The 21,583-nt window shown below is 43.6% G+C and overlaps 1 protein-coding gene across 1 annotated transcript in view; it reads left to right on the top strand.

Moving 5' to 3' along the window:
• Positions 1-348: 348 nt before the first annotated feature.
• The window catches only part of si:dkeyp-23e4.3 (rho GTPase-activating protein 7), a 94,702-nt gene continuing 73,467 nt past the window's right edge, over positions 349-21,583 (top strand). Inside the window, 1 exon segment of the mRNA XM_056408794.1 lies at positions 349-623. Within this exon segment, the coding sequence (XP_056264769.1) occupies positions 500-623 (124 nt within the window). The 5' untranslated portion in view covers positions 349-499.

Below are 21,583 nucleotides of genomic sequence, written 5' to 3'. Positions count from 1 at the left end.
ACCCCGGTTCGATGTCATTTCCTCTCTTCTGGCCCGGCCGAATCCTTTAACTTCCCACGCAGGCGCGCACGCACAAAGAAAAACACTTCTCACACTCCGCTGGCTTCACAGTCATCCCCCTTGAGGACACACAGATGTCCACTCAAAGCCCTGTCCCAGTTTGTTCATCCACATAAACAGTCCTTCACACACGTTGTATTTCACTCGGCCTTTCTCAAACACACACACACACACACACGCAGCATTCTGGGGAGGGAGGTGTGGGGAGGTAGAGGACGGGTGTTTCACAAATTACATGCAGACTTTTTGCATCAAGTGTCAACCTTCCCTCCTCCTCCTCCTCCTCTTCTTCCTCCTCCTCCTCCTTCCTCACTTTGCTGAACTGAAACGCAGCCTCGGCATGAGCCATGACGGAGTAAGCTGCCCACATGGGTTAGAAACTCTCCAGGAGCGCAGGGTTTTTCCGTGGGACTATGTGCACTGTTGAACTGTGTGGAATATGGCTCAGACCCCGGCGTTGAAGAAAAGTCCCCTGCGGAGGTCCTTCAGCGAGCACGTGAAAGACTCCACCAACAAGGCCTGGGATGTCTTCTGGAGGGGCGTGAGGGAGACGCGGCTGTCGGGTGAGTCGGGATACGATATGATGTGGATGTTAAGTTGGAAAGTGGAGTTGATGGATGCTTTCAGCGGCATTGATATCGGGGATGGGAGAAACTTGATTACTATGGACACGTATATCGTGACACTATGGGAACGTCCGTCTGCCAGCATCTGTGGAGTGGCACTCGCGTGTCTGTGATGGTGTGCGGTGCTTGAAAGCTGAGATGTACACGACCGTTCAAAAGTGTGGGGTCATCCAGACAATTTCGTGTCTTCCATGAAAACTCACTTTTATTAATCAAATGAATTTAAAATTGAATATAAAATATAGTCAAGACATTGACAAGGTTAGAAATAATGATTAATATTTGAAGTATTAATTTTGTTCTTCAAACTTCAAGCTCAAAGGAAGGCCAGTTGTATACCTTATATCACCAGCATAACTGTTTTCAGCTGTGCTAACATAATTACACAAGGGTTTTCTAATCAGACATTAGTCTTCTAAGGCGATTAGCAAACACAATGTACCATTAGAACACTGGAGTGATAGTTGATGGAAATGGGCCTCTATACACCTCTGGAGATATTTCATTAGAAACCAGACGTTTCCACCTAGAATAGTCATTTACCACATTAACAATGTAGAGAGTGTATTTTTGATTAATGTTATCTTTATTGAAAAAACAGTGCTTTTCTTTGAAAAATAAAGACATTTCTAAGTGACCCCAAACTTTTGAAGGGTAGTGTAGTTCAGAGTCTTATGCAGTGGCCGCCTGCATCAGTTTGTTGAATCTGGGACTTTTAAAGGTCCTCGTGTTTCATGTTATCGGGCAGTTTATGAAGAGATGGTCACGAAATGCAATTTCTTGGTTTTGTGTACGGTGATACAAATTGTCGTTTTTGGTGGCAATGGAAAGTCAATTAGGATCTTCTTCGTGCATGGTACAAGCAATGAGATGCAGAAATGGTCAATGGTAGTGGCATTTTATTAGATATTGTGAAATACATCCAATGATGGACAGGAGGGGAGGTAGATGGGCCAAAACCCAACTTAGTGGTCTTGTTCCCTAAACCGTACGTTGGTTTTGTTGACCAAACCGAACTACCATGTCATTTTAATGAAACTCACTCAGTGGTTTTGTAGCCTGTACTTATCTTTTGTTTGTTGTGTAATGTCCGGCCGAATGAAAAGGGAGTCGTGTTGAGCAACACAAAAGCAAATGTGACAAATCGGGAAAGCAACAGATTACGTTTTGTCTTCTTCTTTTCATGCCGTTAGAAGATGTTGTACATTTGAACTTATGGCATTGAACCTATGAGGCATGGAGGAATGGACGGCAGCAGGATCTACTTGGTGAGAAGTTAAAATGATAGTTGGTTTTAGTCTCTTCTCAAGGGGTATTGATATTAATAAAATAAAAAAGTGTGTCTGCCACAGCATCGTGGTCAGCGCCGGCTGTGTTCTGCTGTGTTTCTCCCCGTCCGTGTAGTTGCTCTACAAAACCAGCGGCATGTGAGCCTGTCGCCGTGACTGATTGTGGTTTCACGTCTCGCTGAAGCCGAAACAGCTTTCCTGTGTGTGTGTGTGTGTGTGTGTTGCACGGTGGCTCACTTGTTGTCACTGCGGCTGCTAAATGAATCGTCCTCGGCACCCAGCAATCTCCGCCCCCTGAGAGGCCTTGAGCCTCTTTCCATCTGACGGATGACTCGTGGCCGGGAAGTCTCAGTTCTGACACCTGAACCTCGTCAACAGGTTTCAGTAGATCAGTGAACCCGGGATGCGGCGCTGTGCATTGTGGGGAGGAAACGGTGTATTGTTTAACTGGAGCCCCAGGGAACGGGGAGGTTGTATTTCCTTGGAGGTCAGACCGACAGCCATGTGCTGAGGAAAGAAATGGCAACTTTCCATCGGGCTGCTAACTAGCTAGCGAGCTAACTATGTGGCTGATTGTGCTAGCTCGTTAGCCTACTGTGAGACCATCTTGCCTCTTTCTGTTATGTGGGCGACCTAAAGCCGCGTTCACACCTTTAATCGCGTGAGGGGCGGGGCTTATCTCTGTGGTATTACTCCATGGAAACCAGTAACATTTTCGCCATCCACCACGGAAGAACTAACCACTAGTTCTGCTTTATACTTATTGAGGACATCCCACAGACGTCTGAACATCTATCCCCCCCGTGTTTGGGTTCATAACATTAATATCATATATATTTATACATACAAACAGCTCGGTGACTTTCACCGACTACGTCTGAATGACTTCCTCTTCCAGCGCCACGAGAGTAACAACCAACGGCGGAGCGTCTCAACGCTGATTGGCTTTCACAGCTCGCCGTCGGGCCAATTTTTTGCCAAAGTTCAAATATTGATATATTGAGGAGAATATTCGCAACTTGCAATTAGCGTCAAACTGTCTGTCGAAAATGTGCATCTATCGCAGACTTTCGCGTCTGTACGTTAACTTTGCATGAGATTTACTCGGGCGAAAAATTCGCAACTCTTTTGGTGTGAGGTTTGAGTTTTCTTGGTCACGATGCTGCAAACGTTCCGAGCTTCAGGGGTTGAAATGAAGTTCAGGGATAAAGTGAGAAGTTGGAGGAGGTATAATCCGTCCGCTGAACATTTACGTCCAGACTCACCGACTTCTTAAACCTCAAGGAGTACCTCGGATTCTTTGACTGCCTGTGTGTATTACTACGTGACGCTCAGTGAGTTTGTTTGTGTGGGAACGGTATTTTTTCGGTGTGTGTGTGTGTGTGTGTGTTTAATCAGACAGCTGGTTCTGCTTTTCCTGTGAGACGTGATACCTGGCTCCAGCTGTGTGTACACTTACGTGTGCGTGTGTGTATGTGCGTGTGCGCACTTGAACTAAATCAACACATGACGTTAGAGAAGTCATGCTCACTGATTGGCTGAGATGGATTATGTAATCCTGTGCTCTGTAATCCTGCTGCACACTCACACATTTACACACACACACACACAGGGAGGAGGAGGAGGAGAGATATTTCATCATTAACCTGACCAAGTACTTTTGTTTTGAAATGTTTTAATATTTTAGTAATTTAAGAGAATTTAAGAGTTCGTTTTTTTTACTAAACCTTTATGTTTTGTTTTAATGTACAACGTTAAGCACGTTTCAAGCTGCAACCTAAACTACCCTAAATAATAATTAAGAAAGCCGTGGAGCTGAACGAGGGAACATAATGTTGTAGACGAGAGGCTTTTGCACCAGACTTACTGCTAATTAACTTCACTTAAACGTAATTTTTTACATAATATAACAAAGTTAAAAACAGGAAATACACACCTGGAAAATTATGAGCAATACAAAAACTATTAGATTAAGACCCATTTATATAAGCACAGTTCCTTTAAGACACTTAAAGAGGCTCCACTTCTAGCAAATAATAATGTTCCACCATGAGATATGAGACATTGTATAATCTCCAAAACGGATGCATAAAGTAGTACATTGATTGATTGTGACGTTCCAGCACATAGTGTGTAGTCCGTGCATCCATTGGTTTTCTTCCCACATACTCACATCATTTTATTTATTTATTTTTTATTTTTTTATTTCATTTTAATTTCATTTTTTTTCTTCTTCATTTTTTTCCTTTAATTTCTTTTTTTAATTTCTACATTTCTTTTTTTTATTTCTTTCCCACATACTCAGATCATAGGGCAGATAATTTTTTGCCCTAAAAAAAAATCCAATAATAATATTCAAGTTTTCGTAACCGAACTGCTCGTGAACTGAACCGGCTTTGCGCCTCGAGCGAGGAGCGCCGGCCGCATCGAGCCGCGGCGTGAACACGGCCCGTGAGAATCCGCCTCTCAACCTGGACTTTCACCCCAGGCTGCCTCCGAGTCTTTTCTCCACAGGAGCGTCTCCCGTACGTTCTCCTTCTTCAGCCCGTCCTAATATTTACCCCGCTGCTTCTAAAAACAGTTGTCATAATTCACAGCCCAAATATGGTCTTCCATTCAAACCTCACAGGCGGCGCCGTGACGAACGGGCTTCGCTCGACACGCTCTGTAAACTTTGGCTTAACTTTTTCCTCGCGCTGGTCGGACTGATCGGCGTTATGACGTGTGCACGTCTCCAGAAACCCCCGATGCAAAGTGGAAGTTAGTCCAGAGGTGGAGAGTTTTGTAAAATAACCACAGAGAACTATGCCTACTACCAACTATTCATACACTCTGTCATACTCATTGAACGTGTTGTAACTCTGTAATGATTCCTTCTGGTCACATGACGTCTATTCTTCTGTCCATCCTGGAGAGGGATCCTCCTCTGTTGCTTTCCTGAAGGTTTCTTCACTTTTTCCCCGGAAAGTTTTTATTTTTATTTTTTCCTGATGTGAGGTCAAAGGTCAGGGATAATAATAATAATGGATTATATTTGTAAGACTCTCTTCATCCAAGAACCTCAGAGTGCCACAGAGCCAGTACATGGTTAAAACTAACTATGATAAGAATTAAAATGTAAAAAAATTGAATATTTGACAAGTCATAAAAGTCAACTCAAAGACATAAACACTTCCTGAATCAAAAGGTTTTCATATGTATAGAGATTGTAAAGCCCTCTGAGGCAAATTCGTAATTTATGATATTGGGCTATACAAAAATAACCCAAATTGAATTGAACTAAACAAAACTGCTTTGAAAAAGCAAAACAAAAAACAGTCCCGTGCTGTATTTTTGTTCAGTAGGAGGATTGTGAACGTATTTCTCAGGACATTTTTAATTTCATCCCGATTCAGAGGATGTTTTACAGACTTGGAGGGATGTTTCTAAAGACGTCATGTTCCCGCTCTCCACCAGGTGCTTTAATGTGACGGGAAGGTGTTGTTCAGGTTTTATAAGGCCGCCCCGCTGCGAGTCCTCACGCTGTCTGAGCTGTAAGCGCTGTTGAAATTCAAATAAAATCTGTAAAGAACTGCAATTGACCTTTTGCAACTGGCACATCGGCGTCCGGGACGTTTCTTCGGCGGTGATTACAATTTCTCCGCTGAACTTGTTCACACGTCTGCGCGTCACCAACAGTTGTTCAGAGATGTTTCCGTTTTCTCTTTAATGAGGTAGAACTGAGACTAAGCCCTCTGTAGATTCATACTTTTACTTTGATAGATTGATATCATTTGACTTGATTTGCATTTTTCACTTTGATATTTGAGAATTAACCGACTTATTGTATCAGTGAATCCTACAACAACTGAAATATTGCATTAAAAAAAAAAAAAATCTATATATTCTGTCAAGAATGAAGCTGGGAGAGGCCACGTAAAACAAGAGCGCATCATTTACTGTCAGAATCGTTCTCCTTTGGAAGTAGAGCCACAAGCTACCACTGTTTATTTGCATAAACAGACAACTACTTATGCAATCATTTTACAGCTAAACAGCCTCGCATAATAAAGTGCTTCTTGAGGATAATGATAATTAAAACTGAAAATGAGAACTCGGAGAGTTACGGAGGCTCTGAGCCAAATGTGAAGACTGGTTTGTTCTGCGGTGATCAGAGATGGGCCAAACTAAACATCATCTGGGGGATGGGAACCTAACACACACACACACAGTTCCCCCTCATGTATCTGCAGATTTGACAGAAAGAGTATAACACATGCTAAGACACACACTCTTTATCACCAGCTTTTAAACACACACACACACACATGTTTTGGTTGTGGTATTGCAACTTGTGCGGTGCATATTTCTGTTTGGAGGCAAGAGGGTGCCAAATAAAGTGTGTGTGTGTGTGTGTGTGTGTGTGTGTGTGTGTGTTAACCCTCCTGTTATGTTCGTTTCTTACATACAGCCGTGATGTTCCCGGGTCAATTTGACCCGGTTAATGTTGAATCATCCAAAAGTGGTCAGAAACCAACAAATTCTAAAAACTCTAGTTTGTACCTCATCACCAACAACATTACTAACAATTAAATCAGTTTTTAGTGGAATTGAGTTATTTACCCCTCCATAGATCAGAGTTCAATCAGGAGCACTCACTCGTTTTAATGAAAAATACATGTTCAAACTATTTTTTAGGTACATTGAAAAAATCTAAATCTAAATTGCATTAGTCTTCCATAACATGTATTTTCTCCTAAATATTATTTGCATTTTGTAATTTTTTTTTTTTCATGGGGTGATGTAGATAAATAGAGATGAGACACCTGTGCTGTTCAGGGTCATAATGACCCGCCCACTAAAAATCAAGCCAAATGAGTCATAAAGGATTTGTATTGAAAGTAAACGTTAGTTATGTTTATTTTTAGTGTTACGATGCATAAAATATATGATAAAAGATGACCAAAGGCCAGCACACAGTCATCCTCTTGGTGCAGTCGTATGTATCTGCAGAGTGTAATGTTGTAGGACTTCTTAGCAACCATTTTGTATGTTTGGCCCCTCCCCTGATACTTGTGAGTGGAGTTTTCCCGCAGGGAAAAATAAAGGTTCCCGTCAAAATAGTATCTGTATTTCTCGCACAGGTGCGTGCGGTCGTTAGAAAGAGAATGTGTGTGGGTCTAAGATTGGGATGAGACGGGGTGTGTGTCTCTCCCAGTCAGACAGACAGTATATTAGAAGTACTATACTACAGATGTATTAGTTGAGACATGAAAGAAACCCTCACATTAGTGTCCCATGTCCAATAAAGGTGTATTTAGGGGGAAAATTAGAAGATGATAAACATTATTTGTTCTGTAATGTGTGCTTCTCATGTAGGGTGATGGGCACACAGCAGGATAGAGATGGTTACCATAACAACCACCTGATTCTTTTGTTTGAAGTTTGAAATGTGTACAACTTTATATATGGGGTTGTGAACGGGTGTGTGTGCTGATATGTGTTTGTGTGTGTGCTGATATGTGTTTGTGTGTATGTGTGTGTGTGTGTGTGTGTTGGTGTGTGTGTGTGTGTGTTGGTGTGAGTGTGTGTTGAAACTTGGTGGGAGGGAGTAAGAAAGAGTGTCCTACATTTACAAAGAAAGAAATAGTCTAAACGTGACTCTTTTGGTGACTTTTAGCCTTCACTTTCACAGCCGGGTCAAATTGAACCGGGAACATCATCTCTGTTATATAAACCTGCAGGGGGGGGTTGCAAATACATGATTTTTTTTTTTTTTTTTTTCAATGTTGATTACACTAAATAAGATAAGCAGAAGAAGTTTTATACAGAAAAAGTACTTAGAAGTATTTTTCCTAGATTTTCAAACTTTGAAACGGGTCAATTTGACCCGCAACATAACAGGAGGGTTAAGAAATATTTCCCTGGTTATATCTGCTTCATACGCTGAACAAAACATTTTGAGGGGACCACGATGTTACAATGAACTTCCGTGAGCTGAAAACACAAACTCCCACAGCGACCGGTCAATCTCACGGTAGCAACGGCCCAAAACATGACCTGCTTTATCCATAACCGTAATTTAATGAGTGGGCATCATGCTGTATTGAAGACTACTTTAAATAGCGATCGAGAACATAAACTCACCTATACAATGTTTAATAAATCAAGTGACAAGTAGAGACATTTTTTCTCATCGATTTCTACACAATCTGACTTCTCTTTGCCGCCAGAGGAGTCGCCCCCTGCTGGCCGCTAGGAGACAACAACGTACGTTTAAGGCATTTCTATTGGCTCCACCGAGGGAGGCTGCAGCCTGGTCTCTCATCACAGCTGCCTGGATTTCATCAGCAGTATTACCTCATCCCGGGCTCTGGGAACACAGGCCTCGCCCCCTCTCCCCCTCTCCCCCTCTCCACTCCTCCACTCCTCCTTCTTTCTCCACACTTCATTCTGTAACTTTCCCTCTCTTTGCTTCACTCTTTTCCTTCCCGCACGCCCACTCCTACCCTCTCTCCTTTCCTCTCTGTTTCCTGTCTATCTGACTGTATTTGTACGAGAGGCTCAGGTGTGTGTGTGTCTGTGTGCATGTGTGTGTGTGCGAGCGTATTTTACTATTCGGATCGAGGCCATATGTTTCAGTCAAAAAACCTTTCCAGATGTGAAGTGCAAAAATCCCCCGACTGAAAAAAAATAAATTATAATCCAGCTGGCATAAAGAATGAAAGGATTCAGATTTCAGGATCTCGACTCAGAGAATATCCTGAAAATGTTCCTCTTTACCGATTGGTTCCCTTCTGCTCGCGTTCTTTCAGAGTTCATGAATTTTTTACAATATGGGGCCCTCGAAATAATGTTTATTATAATCTGTCAGCGGGAGAGAAGATGAGAAGGAGGAAGGAGTGGCTCTTCCTCTCCAGCATGGAGAAAAAATGAAAATAAATAAGCCTCTTTTAAATTTAGATTAAAGTAGATTAGATTAGATTCAACTTTATTGTCATTACACATTTACAAGTACAGAGCAACGAAATGCAGTTTGGCATCCAACCAGAAGTGCAACAGAAAGTATCATAATAAATAAAGGATATACAGATTAAAGTAAATAAAGCGCTATACAAGAGGGCGGCTTAAGGCCTGACGTGGTACTATTGGTAATAAATTTAGACAAAACAGTAGACGGATAAAATTAACATTTAAATCATGCAGAGATATAAACAAAAACGATCTGGGGTTGCTAAACTAGTGCAAATATTCAGTGCATATTAATTTGAAGTGACTTTGTTTGTGGAGCCGATCCAGAGCCGTTAACATCGACCACGTCCTCCAGAGCCGTGAACACCGCCATCGACCACGTCCTCCAGAGCCGTGAACACCGCCATCGACCACGTCCTCCTCCATCAGGGGATCCTAATGCTTTTAGGGCAAATCACAGCAGAGCTTTGTTTTTTTATTTTAATTTTTTTGAACCTTTTAGAGAACGTCTGATGGGAAGATTCCCGTCCATTTCTGGTCCACACAAAAACCAGAAAAAATGGGCATTCGTACATTAATTGTTCCCCCACTGACGCACCATGGAGGCTAAGCAGGGAAGCCCAAAGACCAGGTCAAAGGCCACAACCCACCCCCCCCCACTCCCACCCCCAAGTCCTTCTGCAAAACCCCGAACGTGCTTGGTTTTCTCAACGTTCGCCCAATGGCCCCAAGGTCAACGAGGGAACGGTTTTATCACACCTGATTTTTCCGTTTATTATTTTATTGTCATCATGGAGGTCTTGAAAGATGACGGACAAAAAGGACCCAAAAAGAGAGAGAGAGATCCAAATTGAATGAAGTTATTTTCAGCTTCTTGTATCGATGTCACCGTCTCACATTACTCTCCCCTTGAAGCTCCGCCTTGGTCTCATTCGTCAACGAGCCCTTGAGATGCATCTTGCAGCCGCTGGCTATCTGACCCTCCGCTGGGTCACCTCAACCTTTTGAACGGTCACACGTGGAGATTTGCCAAACAGCAATGAGACAATCAAATAAAATATGTCCGGTATCTTGCAGCAGACGTCTTACCGAGCTGCTTCCAGGCTGAAGGGAATGGAGGCGAGCTGTGTTTATTTAGACGTTTTAACTATTCAGTATTAATGGAGCCGGCTGAGTGTAAACCTAACGATCCGTAGGAAGTCACGATGATGAGAGGAAACGTGTTTTACCACGAGGCCGACGCACATCACTCTTACTGTCACTGTCTTTTATCCACCAGCGAGGCGTCTCACCCTTTTTGTTTTTTAAAGTGGTCCCACTATAAGTGATCCTGTGGCTGAGGGTTTGGTGTCGAGCTCTGAGATGGAGCTGAGTGTTTTGCTCCCTCTGCGCTCAACCTTTTAGTGTTTTGTTGGCATTTTGAGTCGGTCCAATGCTCTAATCACAACAACACACGACTCCTCGGTCAAGGGAATCTTCTTAAAGGGGCAGGCAACCTTTTGTTGCACACACCACTGGGATGAAGACTCGAGAACAACAACACCATTTAACCTCCTGTGTGAGCAATATATATGTGTATATAATATATACATGTGTGTATTTATATGTGTGTGTATATATGTGTGTATATGTGTGTGTATGTTTGTATGTATATACAGGACTGTCTCAGAAAATTAGAATATTGTGATAAAGTTCTTTATTTTCTGTAATGCAATTAAAAAAACAAAAATGTCATGCATTCTGGATTCATTACAAATCAACTGAAATATTGCAAGCCTTTTATTCTTTTAATATTTAATAATTTTTTAATTGCATTACAGAAAATAAAGAACTTTATCACAATATTCTAATTTTCTGAGACAGTCCTGTATATAGATGTGTATATATGTATCTATATATATATACAGGCACGTGCACAGATAGAGCCCTAGTGGTGCTCAAGCACCAGCCCCTTTGCCCTGGATGAGTAAAGTGCCCTTTTTCCTGGAGACACATTTTTTTCATTCATCCGTATTTAAGAATAAAAGTTACTCTCTCTGTCAAGTCCCCCCCAAATGTGTTTTAATATCCGACGGGGCATTTATTTGAGTTATTGTGAGAATTTCGCCCCAACCCGCTCCGCGGCGCTCACGAGCCCCCCTCTCCCCCCGCACTCCTCCCTCCTCCTCCTCCACTTCCTCCTCCGCGCAGTGCTCCTCCTTCTCCTCTGACCCGCAGCATCAGACACACAGGTCCTGACGGTGTTTGTCCCCTAACGTTGTTTTGTGATAAATCAACCACAACATTAGCGCTGCTGAAAACATGATGTCACAACTGGTCCGACGTTTCCTAAAAAAATAAACAAACAAAAACTCACGAAATCCGTGATTTCAAAGCCTCGTCCAGCTGTTTACTGACGTTAGTTATGTTTAGAGAATAGAGAAAGGGAGAGAGGGAGAGAGAGAAGAGAGAGTTCTTATTCCGTTCTATTCAACAGGGGCTAGTCTAGGATTTGCGTGGCCAGACTGAAAAACAAATCATAAGGCCTCTCTTGTTCAGAGGGCCGGGCCAAATGTGGAGGTGGGCCGTATCTGGCCCGCGGGCCTTAGTTTGAGGACCACTGCTCTTGGCTGTTGATGTCTATCAATATCGCTCATTTTGAAAATGATGTAAGAGGGCAATACGGATCCGTATCAGACCAGCGAGGAGGGCAATACGTGGCTGGCATGACGACCCATTAGCCAATCAGAACGCTTGTACTGTCGTTGCTATATAATAATTCATCTTTATTCATAAAGAAAATGTAAGCTAGCTGTCTGATGCTGCCCAGAGGAAATGAAGGTCGAGGACAGCTTCATCAGTGTTTTACTGCTTATGCTTCAACTGTCAGAATTTTTTTTTGGCATTGGGTGTCCTTTTTTTTGGTTTGAGTACCTGCCCCCCGAAATGTCTGTGCACGTGCCTGTATACATGTGTATACAGGGGCGGTTTTTCCTACAGGCGGTATAGGCGGCCGCCTAGGGCGCCATTCAGAGGGGGGTGCAAAAAAACTGCTGGGCAGTTTTTTTTATATCTATACTTCATGAAAAGAGCGATCAGAGCGCACGCGCTGCTCCGCTCCGTGGTGAGCACACTCTCACCTCTCACTAGCACCCCCCCCCCCCCCGCTGGCGCCACGGGTGAAGCTCGCCTAGAGCGCCAAATGTGCTAGCGCCGCTCCTGCATGTGTATATAATGTATATATATATATGTGTATATATATATGTGTTTATGTATCTATATATACACATGTATATATATATATATGTGTATATATATATGTCAGAATTATAATGAATTTCTTTGAACTGTGTTTTCACCAATAATTTACATATTTTTGTATCTACTTTTTGTTTTTCTCCAGTAAAATAATATTTCTCGAAGTAAAATTGTTTCATGTTTCTGTGCAAAAATTCACAAGAAAATATTACTCCATGATATGTCATATAAATAACACACCTGTTCCCTTGGCGCCTTACGGTACCTTGTTACGCCTCAGTCACTTGTTTTTGCTTTTTAAGAAACTTTATATCGAAGTCGGATATTTTAGATGTTTTCGGCACATTTCATCCATATTTTGGTAATTTTTCGTCAACTTTTTCCACACAACTTTGATTTCTGAGATCCAGCCGGTCGGTGGGATTGACGAGGTTAGAACAGAACGAAAGAAAACCTCCTGAGGTTGTCTAGAAGCAGTGGAGGACCGGGAGTTAAAATCATGTCAGAGGGAAGGAGGAGAAGTCCAATGCCAGTCCACAATACTTACAGTGTTGGTTTTGGCAGCTTCCAAAAAGAGAAGAGAGGAGAGGAGAGGAAGAGGAAGAGGAGAAGAGAGGGGAGGAAGAGGAGAGGAGAGAGATGGAGAATAGGGAAGAGGAGAAGAGAAGAGGGGATGGGAGGGGAGGGGAGGCGAGAGAAAGAGGAGGGGAGGGTGGGAGAGGAGGAGGGGAGGATAGGGCAGAGGAGATGGGGACGGGAGGGAGATGGAGAGGATAGAGATGGAGGGGAGGGAAAGGGAAGGGAAGGGAGATGAGAGGAGGTATCAGAAGAGAAGATATCAGCAGAGGAGAGGTAAGGAGAGGAGAGGAGGTATCAGGAGAGGAGATATCAGTGGTTGGATATTGGGAGAGGAGAGGAGAGGAGGAGGCCAGGTGAGAGCCACAGAAAGATCCAGAAAGTCTCTGACATGTCTCTGCTCTCTTGGAGCAGCAGGGGCTCCTGAGTCTACAGGCAACGTTTCATCCTGAGGCAGCAACGTTTATTTATTTTCTTGCCGGTTTCAATGTAGTTCAAACTCACTTTGATCATGAAACTCTCCTCATTCGCCATGGAACACTAGTTTATTTTGCTGAGTCGAAATGTGTCGCCCTCACTCTATATGTAGAAGTGGAGAACTATACGGCAACATAAGCACATTTCTAATAAACGCTGACGACCGAAAGGTTTTACAGACGATTGTGAAACTGTGAGAAAACATTATTGGACTTCAAAATATGAGACTCCATGAACAAGCGTTACACTAAAGACACTCTAGAGAGGAGGGAGAAGTAAAAAGACAACTATAGCTGCAGCAATCAGAATCAGAATCAGAATCAGAAACAGGTTTATTGCCAAAGAATGAATGTTTACACAAACAAACGAGGAATTTTTTTTGGTGGAAGGTGCAACATTTGGACATGACAAACAACAATCAACGCAAGGAGGGAGGAGGAGTGGGAGGAAGAGGGAGGAGGAGGAAGAGGAAGGAGCGGGAAGAAGGAGGAGAGAGGAAGGTGGAAGAAGAGGTGGTAGTCCTGGGGGTGACAGTCAGTCAGTCCCGGGGTCCGTGATGAGCCCGACCGCCGTCGGAAAAAGCTATTGGTGTGGCGGGAGGTCGTGGTCATGATGGACGCAGCCTCCTCCCGAGGAGGGACTCGAACAGGAGTGTCCAGGGTGGGAGGGGTCGGCGACAATCTTTCTGGCCCGCTTCAGTGACCTGGAAGTGAACAGGACCTGGAGGAAGGCAGACTGCAGCCGATAACCCTCTCGGCCGGCGGATGATGCTCTGCAGCCTGCGCTTGTCTTTGGCTGTGGCTGCAGGGTGCCAGACGGTGATGGAGGAGCAGATGATGGACTCAACGATGGCCGTGTAGAACTGTACCATCATCTTCCCTGGCAGGTTGAATTTCCTCAGCTGCCTCAGGAAGAACATCCTCTGCTGGGCCTTCTTGGAGATGGAGCCGATGTTCAGCTCCACTTGAGGTCCTGGGAGATGATGGAGCCCAGGAAGCGGTAGGACTCCACAGCGTCGACAGGGAGTCACACAGGATGAGAGGGCGGGTGGGGCTGCGTTCCTCCTGAAATCCACAACCATCTCCACTGTCTTCAGGCGTTGAGCTCCAGGTTGTTCTGGCTGCACCAGGTCACCAGGTGGTCAGTCTCCCACCTGTAGGCGGTCTCGTCCCGCCAGAGATGAGTCCAATGAGGGTGGTGTCATCCGCGAACTTTAGGAGCTTGACGGACTGGTGACTGGAGGTGCAGCTGTTGGTGTACAGGGAGAACAGCAGAGGGGAGAGAACACAGCCTTGGGGGGAACCCGTGCTGGTGGTCCGGGAGCCTGAGACGTGTTTCCCCAGCCTCACGTGCTGCTTCCTGTCGGTCAGGAAGTCTGTGATCCACCTGCAGGTGGAGTCGGGCACGTGCAGCTGGGAGAGCTTGTCCTGCAGCAGGGACGGGATGATGGTGTTGAAAGCAGAGCTGAAGTCCAAGTACAAGTCCAAGTGAAGTCCAAGTACAAGTCCAAGTACAAGTTCAAGTACAGACTAGTTGTCAAATGAGGTGATCGATCTTCATGTGAGTTAGCATCACCTCTTCCCCAAATGAAGGAAAGGACAAGTAAAGAATAAAGAATATTAAATAAAATATAGTGGAAGGAATCTCCTTCTCTTTCTCTAATGAAAGGTCTGTTGAGAGGACAAGTGGCGGGGTCCCGTTAGCAACATCTCGTTAAGAACGTCTCGTTAGCAACTTCCCGTTATCAATGTCCTGTTAACAACGTCCCGTTAGCAATGTCATGTTAACAACATCCCGTTAGCAAGGACACGTGAGCAACATCCCGTTGGCAACGTCCCGTTGGCAAGGACCCGTTAGCAACGTCCCATTTGCAAGGACCCGTTAGCAAGGACCCGTTAGCAACGTCCGGTTAGCAACGTCCCGTTAGCAACGTCCCGTTAGCATGTTTGAACTCATTTTGTTTTCGACACTGTGATTGTTGGTGTTGTTCTGGATTGCGTGGGGATGTCGGGTTAACTAACACCTCAGTGTTTTATCTACAACCCTCAGAAAACATCCGGTAAATGAGCTCCTCTGTGCCACGACAACGACTTCACACCACGAATAATTATTCCACGGTCTCGGAGTCTTTGAGTTGAGAATGAGACGCCGTCTGCATCGTCAGATCTATGGCGTCTTCTTTTCCGCCGCTGGGAAATTAAAATTCGAGAAACTTTTTGTTTTTGTTTTACCTGTCAAATCAAATCATCCCGTGCATTTTGGGGGGGGGCATAAACTGATTAGCTCACCTTGTTGCTTTAATTAATCCCTCACGTGTCACCGTTGCACGTCGTGCTACAGGCCCAGTTTGAAGTGAAGCCACGACGTGTCTTGCGGTTTCCACCTCCACAGAAGGTTTTTAATGGTGAGCTTTTGTTCAGAAAATAAAATAAATAAAAACCAGCCGTGTGCATCTCTCTTTCAGTTCATGCAGCGTTTTGACTGCTGAAGGCCGCTTCACAACGAGAGCACGTGCGCCCACCTGGATGGAGGTTATGTTCATTTTCATATCTATGAAACACCACCCTGCCCCCCCCCCCCACACACACACACACCTCCCCCCCTTGGATTCAGTCATCCCTTATGTAACTGTGGCTGAATAATGCCTGTTTTTATTTGGTTGTCGCCACTACTTTTCCAATCTCGTGGGAGGGCACATGATAACGGCGCCGGGGGCCACACATCCGTCGGGACAATGCAGGACGGGAAGCATTGTGTCGGTGAGGGAAGTCATCTCTCACGACGCTGCCCCCCAGACGGACCTCATTTCCCACTTCCCCTCCGAGTTGGCGTGTGCACAGTCTGCTGTCAATTTTTTTCTTCTTCTTATTAAACCTCTTTTATGGAATGAGTCGGTATGGACAGCTGTATGTATTATGTAAATATTGTGTTCAGAGTATTGAAATGATAAACCGTCATAAGGAAATTAAGGGAATGCATCTCCCACCGCAAAAACAAACATTCAATTAAAAGAAAGTATAGAATGAGATGAAAGGTCATTCTTTTCTGGGGTGGGCGGATAGATAGTCACCACTTCCTTTTTGAGCGTTGATACTCCCTTCGTTGGGAGTATTCATCACACATTGAATCACATCCTGGACGTAATGAGCATTTTTTTTTGTTTGCCTTAAGGTCTCGCTATCGACAACTCGACGGTATGTAAATGAGAAATAAATTAAATTTCTGTTACCTTCAATTTACTAACATCTTTTAGCCTCGGGGTCAATTTGACCCCAGCAATTAAAACCTACAGAAAATTATTATAATTTATTTTGTTTCCCAAGTTTAAGTGTGAGGTACTTTATGTTTGTTTGTTGACTACCTAAATAGCCCTTTAAATAAATAAAAAAGTTGACATTTCTTAGATGTTTTACATAGTGAAAAACAGCCTGGGGTCAAATTGACCCCAAAGAACACCGATGGGTACAAGTTGTGTACAGGACATTGGAAACATATCATCGTGTACATTTGATGTTTTCCCAGTTGTGCCCAATAAATTAGGAAAAGTCCTGAAATATGATGCAAAAAAAAATGATGTCAATCATTTATTTAGAGACGTTAAACATTGAATGGGGTCAAATGGACCCCAAAGGTAATAAGAGGGTTAAACAAAATGGTACACAAGCAGCACATGGTTACGCTTCATTCAGAAACTTGGTTATAAATAATACACTTCATTTATTCATGTGTATGTTGCAGAAGACCTTTATTAAAATGAGTGAATTCTGACGTTCAACTCTTTTCATTCTGACCAAAATCTCGAGTGCTTCCCAGTACAGGCGCTCGCGTCGTCGTTATCCGAGTTCACAGTTCTCCAAATACATCGCCGCATCCCCACCGTCGACACAGAATGTGTATCTGCTCCGCCTTTTAATGGAACGGACTTTCTCCAGATAGTCCAAGACAGTTTTTTTAGAGAGAAGCACTTAAAACTCCACAATGAACGAATCACCACTGCAGCTGTGTTGTAGAGTCCATCGTAAGTTGTTCTTTGTGTCTCTCCCCATACCCACTGAGCACTGCAATATGCTGATCCATCAATAACTATTATTTAACACTGATATCTATTTATTTATATGACTTGATTTTTTTTACAGTGGATTATTCAATAATTAGCCACAAGATTAGAATTATTGTAATCTTATAAATGCAAAAAAATATTGATGAATGCAGCTGTAAGAGTTTCCTCTCATAATGCAGTCCTCCTTTTTATTAATGTGGCCATGCCTCTCTGGAACGCCGTCAATACACATGCGTTGTTTGAAACCTTCCAGGCCTCGTTTATAGCGAGTTCTACTCGCCGGTGTTTAACATAATGTGCAGCAGTTTTCCTATGAAGTTGCCTCGAAGCCATTTTCCATAACTCGTCTCGGGTCTTCTACATTTTTATCGTATAATCATGCAGATAAACTGCAAGTGGAAACACGTCATTACAGCCTGAGCTTCGATAGGATGACGACAAACAGACAGTAAACTACGGGTGTGTTTTGAAGGTTGGTTCAACAGTGACGTGTTTTAGAGCTGAACCTAACCTTGTGTCTTTTGGATGGCAGCATGAGCATCATGCTTAAGCCATAAACATGTAAATATCTTTTATTTATTCACTACGTTTCTGTTCATTGAGGTCATTCTGGGATTACTCCCTCTCCTCATGTGCATAAGGAAATGATTCTCTCTCTGCATGAGGATCAAATCTATTTGGTATTCATACATCTATTCACGTAAACCTGTAGTGAGTTTTTAGCTCTGGCGTTGTTCCTGCTCAGCGATATTAATGCACTAGCTTAATTAAAAACCTTTATTTTGATAATTTTGTATGAATTTTTTTCCCTTCAAAACAAACGCAGTCTGAAAAAGACAAGGGAGTTATCCACTTTGATTTGCACGTTACACATTTTGTTGAGGTCGCTGAAACAAACTCCTCCCCCTTATTAGCGTGTGCGGCGGCCATGTTGGATGGTGTACCCTTGTCCGAAGAGAACCCTCCCTCGCGCTTTCTCTCTTCTTTCTCGGCTGCACACACGCTAACATTAAAGCACACAACAACATCTTGCCCCTAAAGCTCAGGCGTTATGCTGCGTTCACAACAAAAGCGTTGAGAATTGTTCGTGCGAGTAGATCCCGTGCAAAGTCAACGTACAGACGCGAATGACGCGAATTGCGCGGCGTGAAAAATTCGCCTCGTTCTCCTCAAATTTGGTGAAAAATTCGCCTGACGCCGAGTTGCGAAAGCCAATCAGCCAATGGCGCTGGAAGCAGTGTTTATTCAGACATAGTTAGTAACTGAGCTGTGTGAGCCTACGGGTGATGTTATGTACAAATATATATATATAATATTAATGTTATGAACCCAAACACGAGGGCGATAGATGTTCAGATGTTTGTGGGATGTCCTCAACAAGTATATAGCAGAAATAGTGGTTAATTCTTCCGTGGTGGATGGCGGAAATGATAACTGTTTCCACGGAGATAAGCCACGCCCCCTCTAAGGCAAGAATGACGCGAAAAGCCACAAAATAGTCGAGCGAGTAAACTCACGCGAGTAAAGCATTGCCAATATTCGCAACGCTTTTGGTGTGAACACTTCAAAAGGGCCGTCCCACTTGCAATGCACTGTGGGTAACCCTGGAATGTTGCTTACACATGTGCACACACACAGTCGGAGCGTCGAACCTGTGTTGTGTTCAGTGTTCAGTGAGAAGAAACTGATTCACAAGTCTGACATGTGTTGTTGTCAATCTTCTTCTCTGTTATTCCTAACTGGCACCACGATTATTAACCGCACTGCTAGAGTGACTATTCAGACATGTTGATTTTAATAAGATCTGCCACATGTTCTCATATTGTGCTCCAGGAATCGAGTATTCATGAATAAGCGTCCGTCGGCCTGTGTCTGCATTCCGACATTGCACACAAGATAGCATCAGTGTGATATTGGATGTTTTTCACAAGTTATTCTTAGGATGTTTTTCTGTTATTTATCTTTGCAGCAATCTCTCACCCGGGAGAAGGAAGTTTAATTTAAAAAATAGTGTGTGCTTCTAGCGCGTTTGTGCGTTGATAAGCAAACCACGAAATAAGAAGTAACTTGTTGTCAGATATCGTACGATACGTTGCATATGGTTTATTGTTATGCAGAATGACGTCATCGCACCTTCCTACTGGTCGAAGGTGTAACTCACAGTTTCTCTTTATTACTCGCTGAATTTATTGGTTGGCTCGGTTACGAGGATGACGGTTTAATTAGTTTGAGGTTGAGAACATAATCTGCCATATACATTGGGAATCCCGCATGATATGTCATGTAATGTGTTTCTGTTACATCCTGTGGCTGTAAACTCATCTGCACATGCTAACAACATGCTAACATGCTACCAACCCTCGCTCCAGTCATGCTCAGCTAAATATGACCAACAGGAGTTTTCGGGCAAGATGCTAATATAGCGAGCTAAATCCATGCTAACATAGCGAGCTACATCCATGCTAACATAGTGAGCTACAGCCATGCTAATATAGCGAGCTAAATCCATGCTAACATAACGAGCTACAGCCATGCTAACATAGCGAGCTACATCCATGCTAATATATCGAGCTAAATCCATGCTAACATAGCGAGCTACAGCCATGCTAATATTGCAAGCTAAATCCATGCTAACATAGCGAGCTACAGCCATGCTAATATAGCGAGCTAAATCCATGCTAACATAGCGAGCTACAGCCATGCTAATATAGCGAGCTAAATCCATGCTAACATAGAGAGCTACAGCCATGCTAATATAGCGAGCTAAATCCATGCTAACATAGCGAGCTACAGCCATGCTAATATAGTGAGCTAAATCCATGCTAACATAGCGAGCTACAGCCATGCTAATATAGCGAGCTAAATCCATGCTAATATAGCGAGCTACATCCATGCTAACATAGCGAGCTACAGCCATGCTAACATAGCGAGCCACATCTGTTACACCCTGACACCTTGCACAGTGGGACATTTGAGACGATCTAATTGGACAGAAAATGTGTATCCCAAACATAATGATTCCCATAAAGCTTTGTTGTTGTAAAACTGTACTGATGGTAATGATGTTTCTAGCCAACGATCCTCCTTGTTCTGTACTTTCTATCACTCGTGTCGACTCATTGGTGCATATATAGGTTTTCCTTAGAGCGCTGGTACAGTAGATCTTTACTGTGGTTGATGGGTGCTCCGGTGGCGTCGTGTCTTCTACCCGCCGCTGAGGCCGCCATTCACATCATCGCAGGGTTTATGGCGTCATTCTGAACCCGTTAACTCATGAGCAGATGCTCAATGGTTCTCACAAAGAGTAAGTGAAGCGTCTATATTCACAGTGCGTCCGATGGTGTGTGTGTGTGTGTGTGACAGGATTGAAAAGCAGCTCTGTTGTTAAGGAACTTCTCTGCCCGAGTGCAGACTGTCACGTCGATGAGCCAGACGCCTTATGGCCCTAAAAGGAGTCGACCTGTCTGGCGAAGAGGAACGTGCGTGGTCTGGCTCGTGTGGACCGACGCTCCTCCTGAGCCCGGCATCTTCAGGACAAAAAGCCTTTTCCGCTGTCGTCACCTCGGCTGGTGAGCGACTGGCTCTGTGCGCAGCTCGGCTGACGTTTGAAATGAGTCCCCAGAGCTCATTATTTTCTCCTTCTGGGAATTTGATTGTGAAAATATAAGCAGTGCAAATCTTTGATTTTCTTTTTTGCCCAATTCTGCCTAATTTTGCTCAGTTCTGCCCATTTCCAAATCATTAATCTTTTCCAAAGTGTGTGAACCGAACCGCTAAATTCATCGATCTGTAAATTTTTTCAAATGCTCTGAAATGTTCTAGCTGACCAGTGAAGAAAATGTGGATCAATCAGGAGTGAATATTGCATTTGTTGGGGACTACTTTCTGAAGCGGATTAATTGGTCTTCATATTTTGGGCAACAGGACTGTGTATGTGGGACGAACTTGAAATAACCTACAGTCTGTTTGTGTGTGTGTGTGTGTGTGTGTGTGTCTTGTTAGTTAGATCGATTCATTGTCAGTTTTGGTTGTTTTACACAGAACGTAGCCAAAGAAACTCGTGAAAATTAGTGAAAATTCACACGAATAATCGAGCTAGTAAAAATGATATTTGGCGGCTTAACAGTCACAGCGACCTTTATGTTAACTGTTCTCCTCAAGATGGTCGTGTCTGTTCGTTGTTCCGAAGTAAACTTTCTGTAAAAAAGCTCTGACTCAACTCTTGGTGTGTCAATGTGCTCTTGAATGCACCACCATTTTTCTTTTGAATAGCTCCCTTCTTGCATCTGCAGTGGACAACAGCGGTA

This window comes from Pseudoliparis swirei, chromosome 3 (genome assembly GCF_029220125.1).
Source record: "Pseudoliparis swirei isolate HS2019 ecotype Mariana Trench chromosome 3, NWPU_hadal_v1, whole genome shotgun sequence".
Lineage (NCBI taxonomy): Eukaryota > Metazoa > Chordata > Actinopteri > Perciformes > Liparidae > Pseudoliparis > Pseudoliparis swirei.
This window is presented reverse-complemented; position numbering and strand designations above follow the sequence as displayed.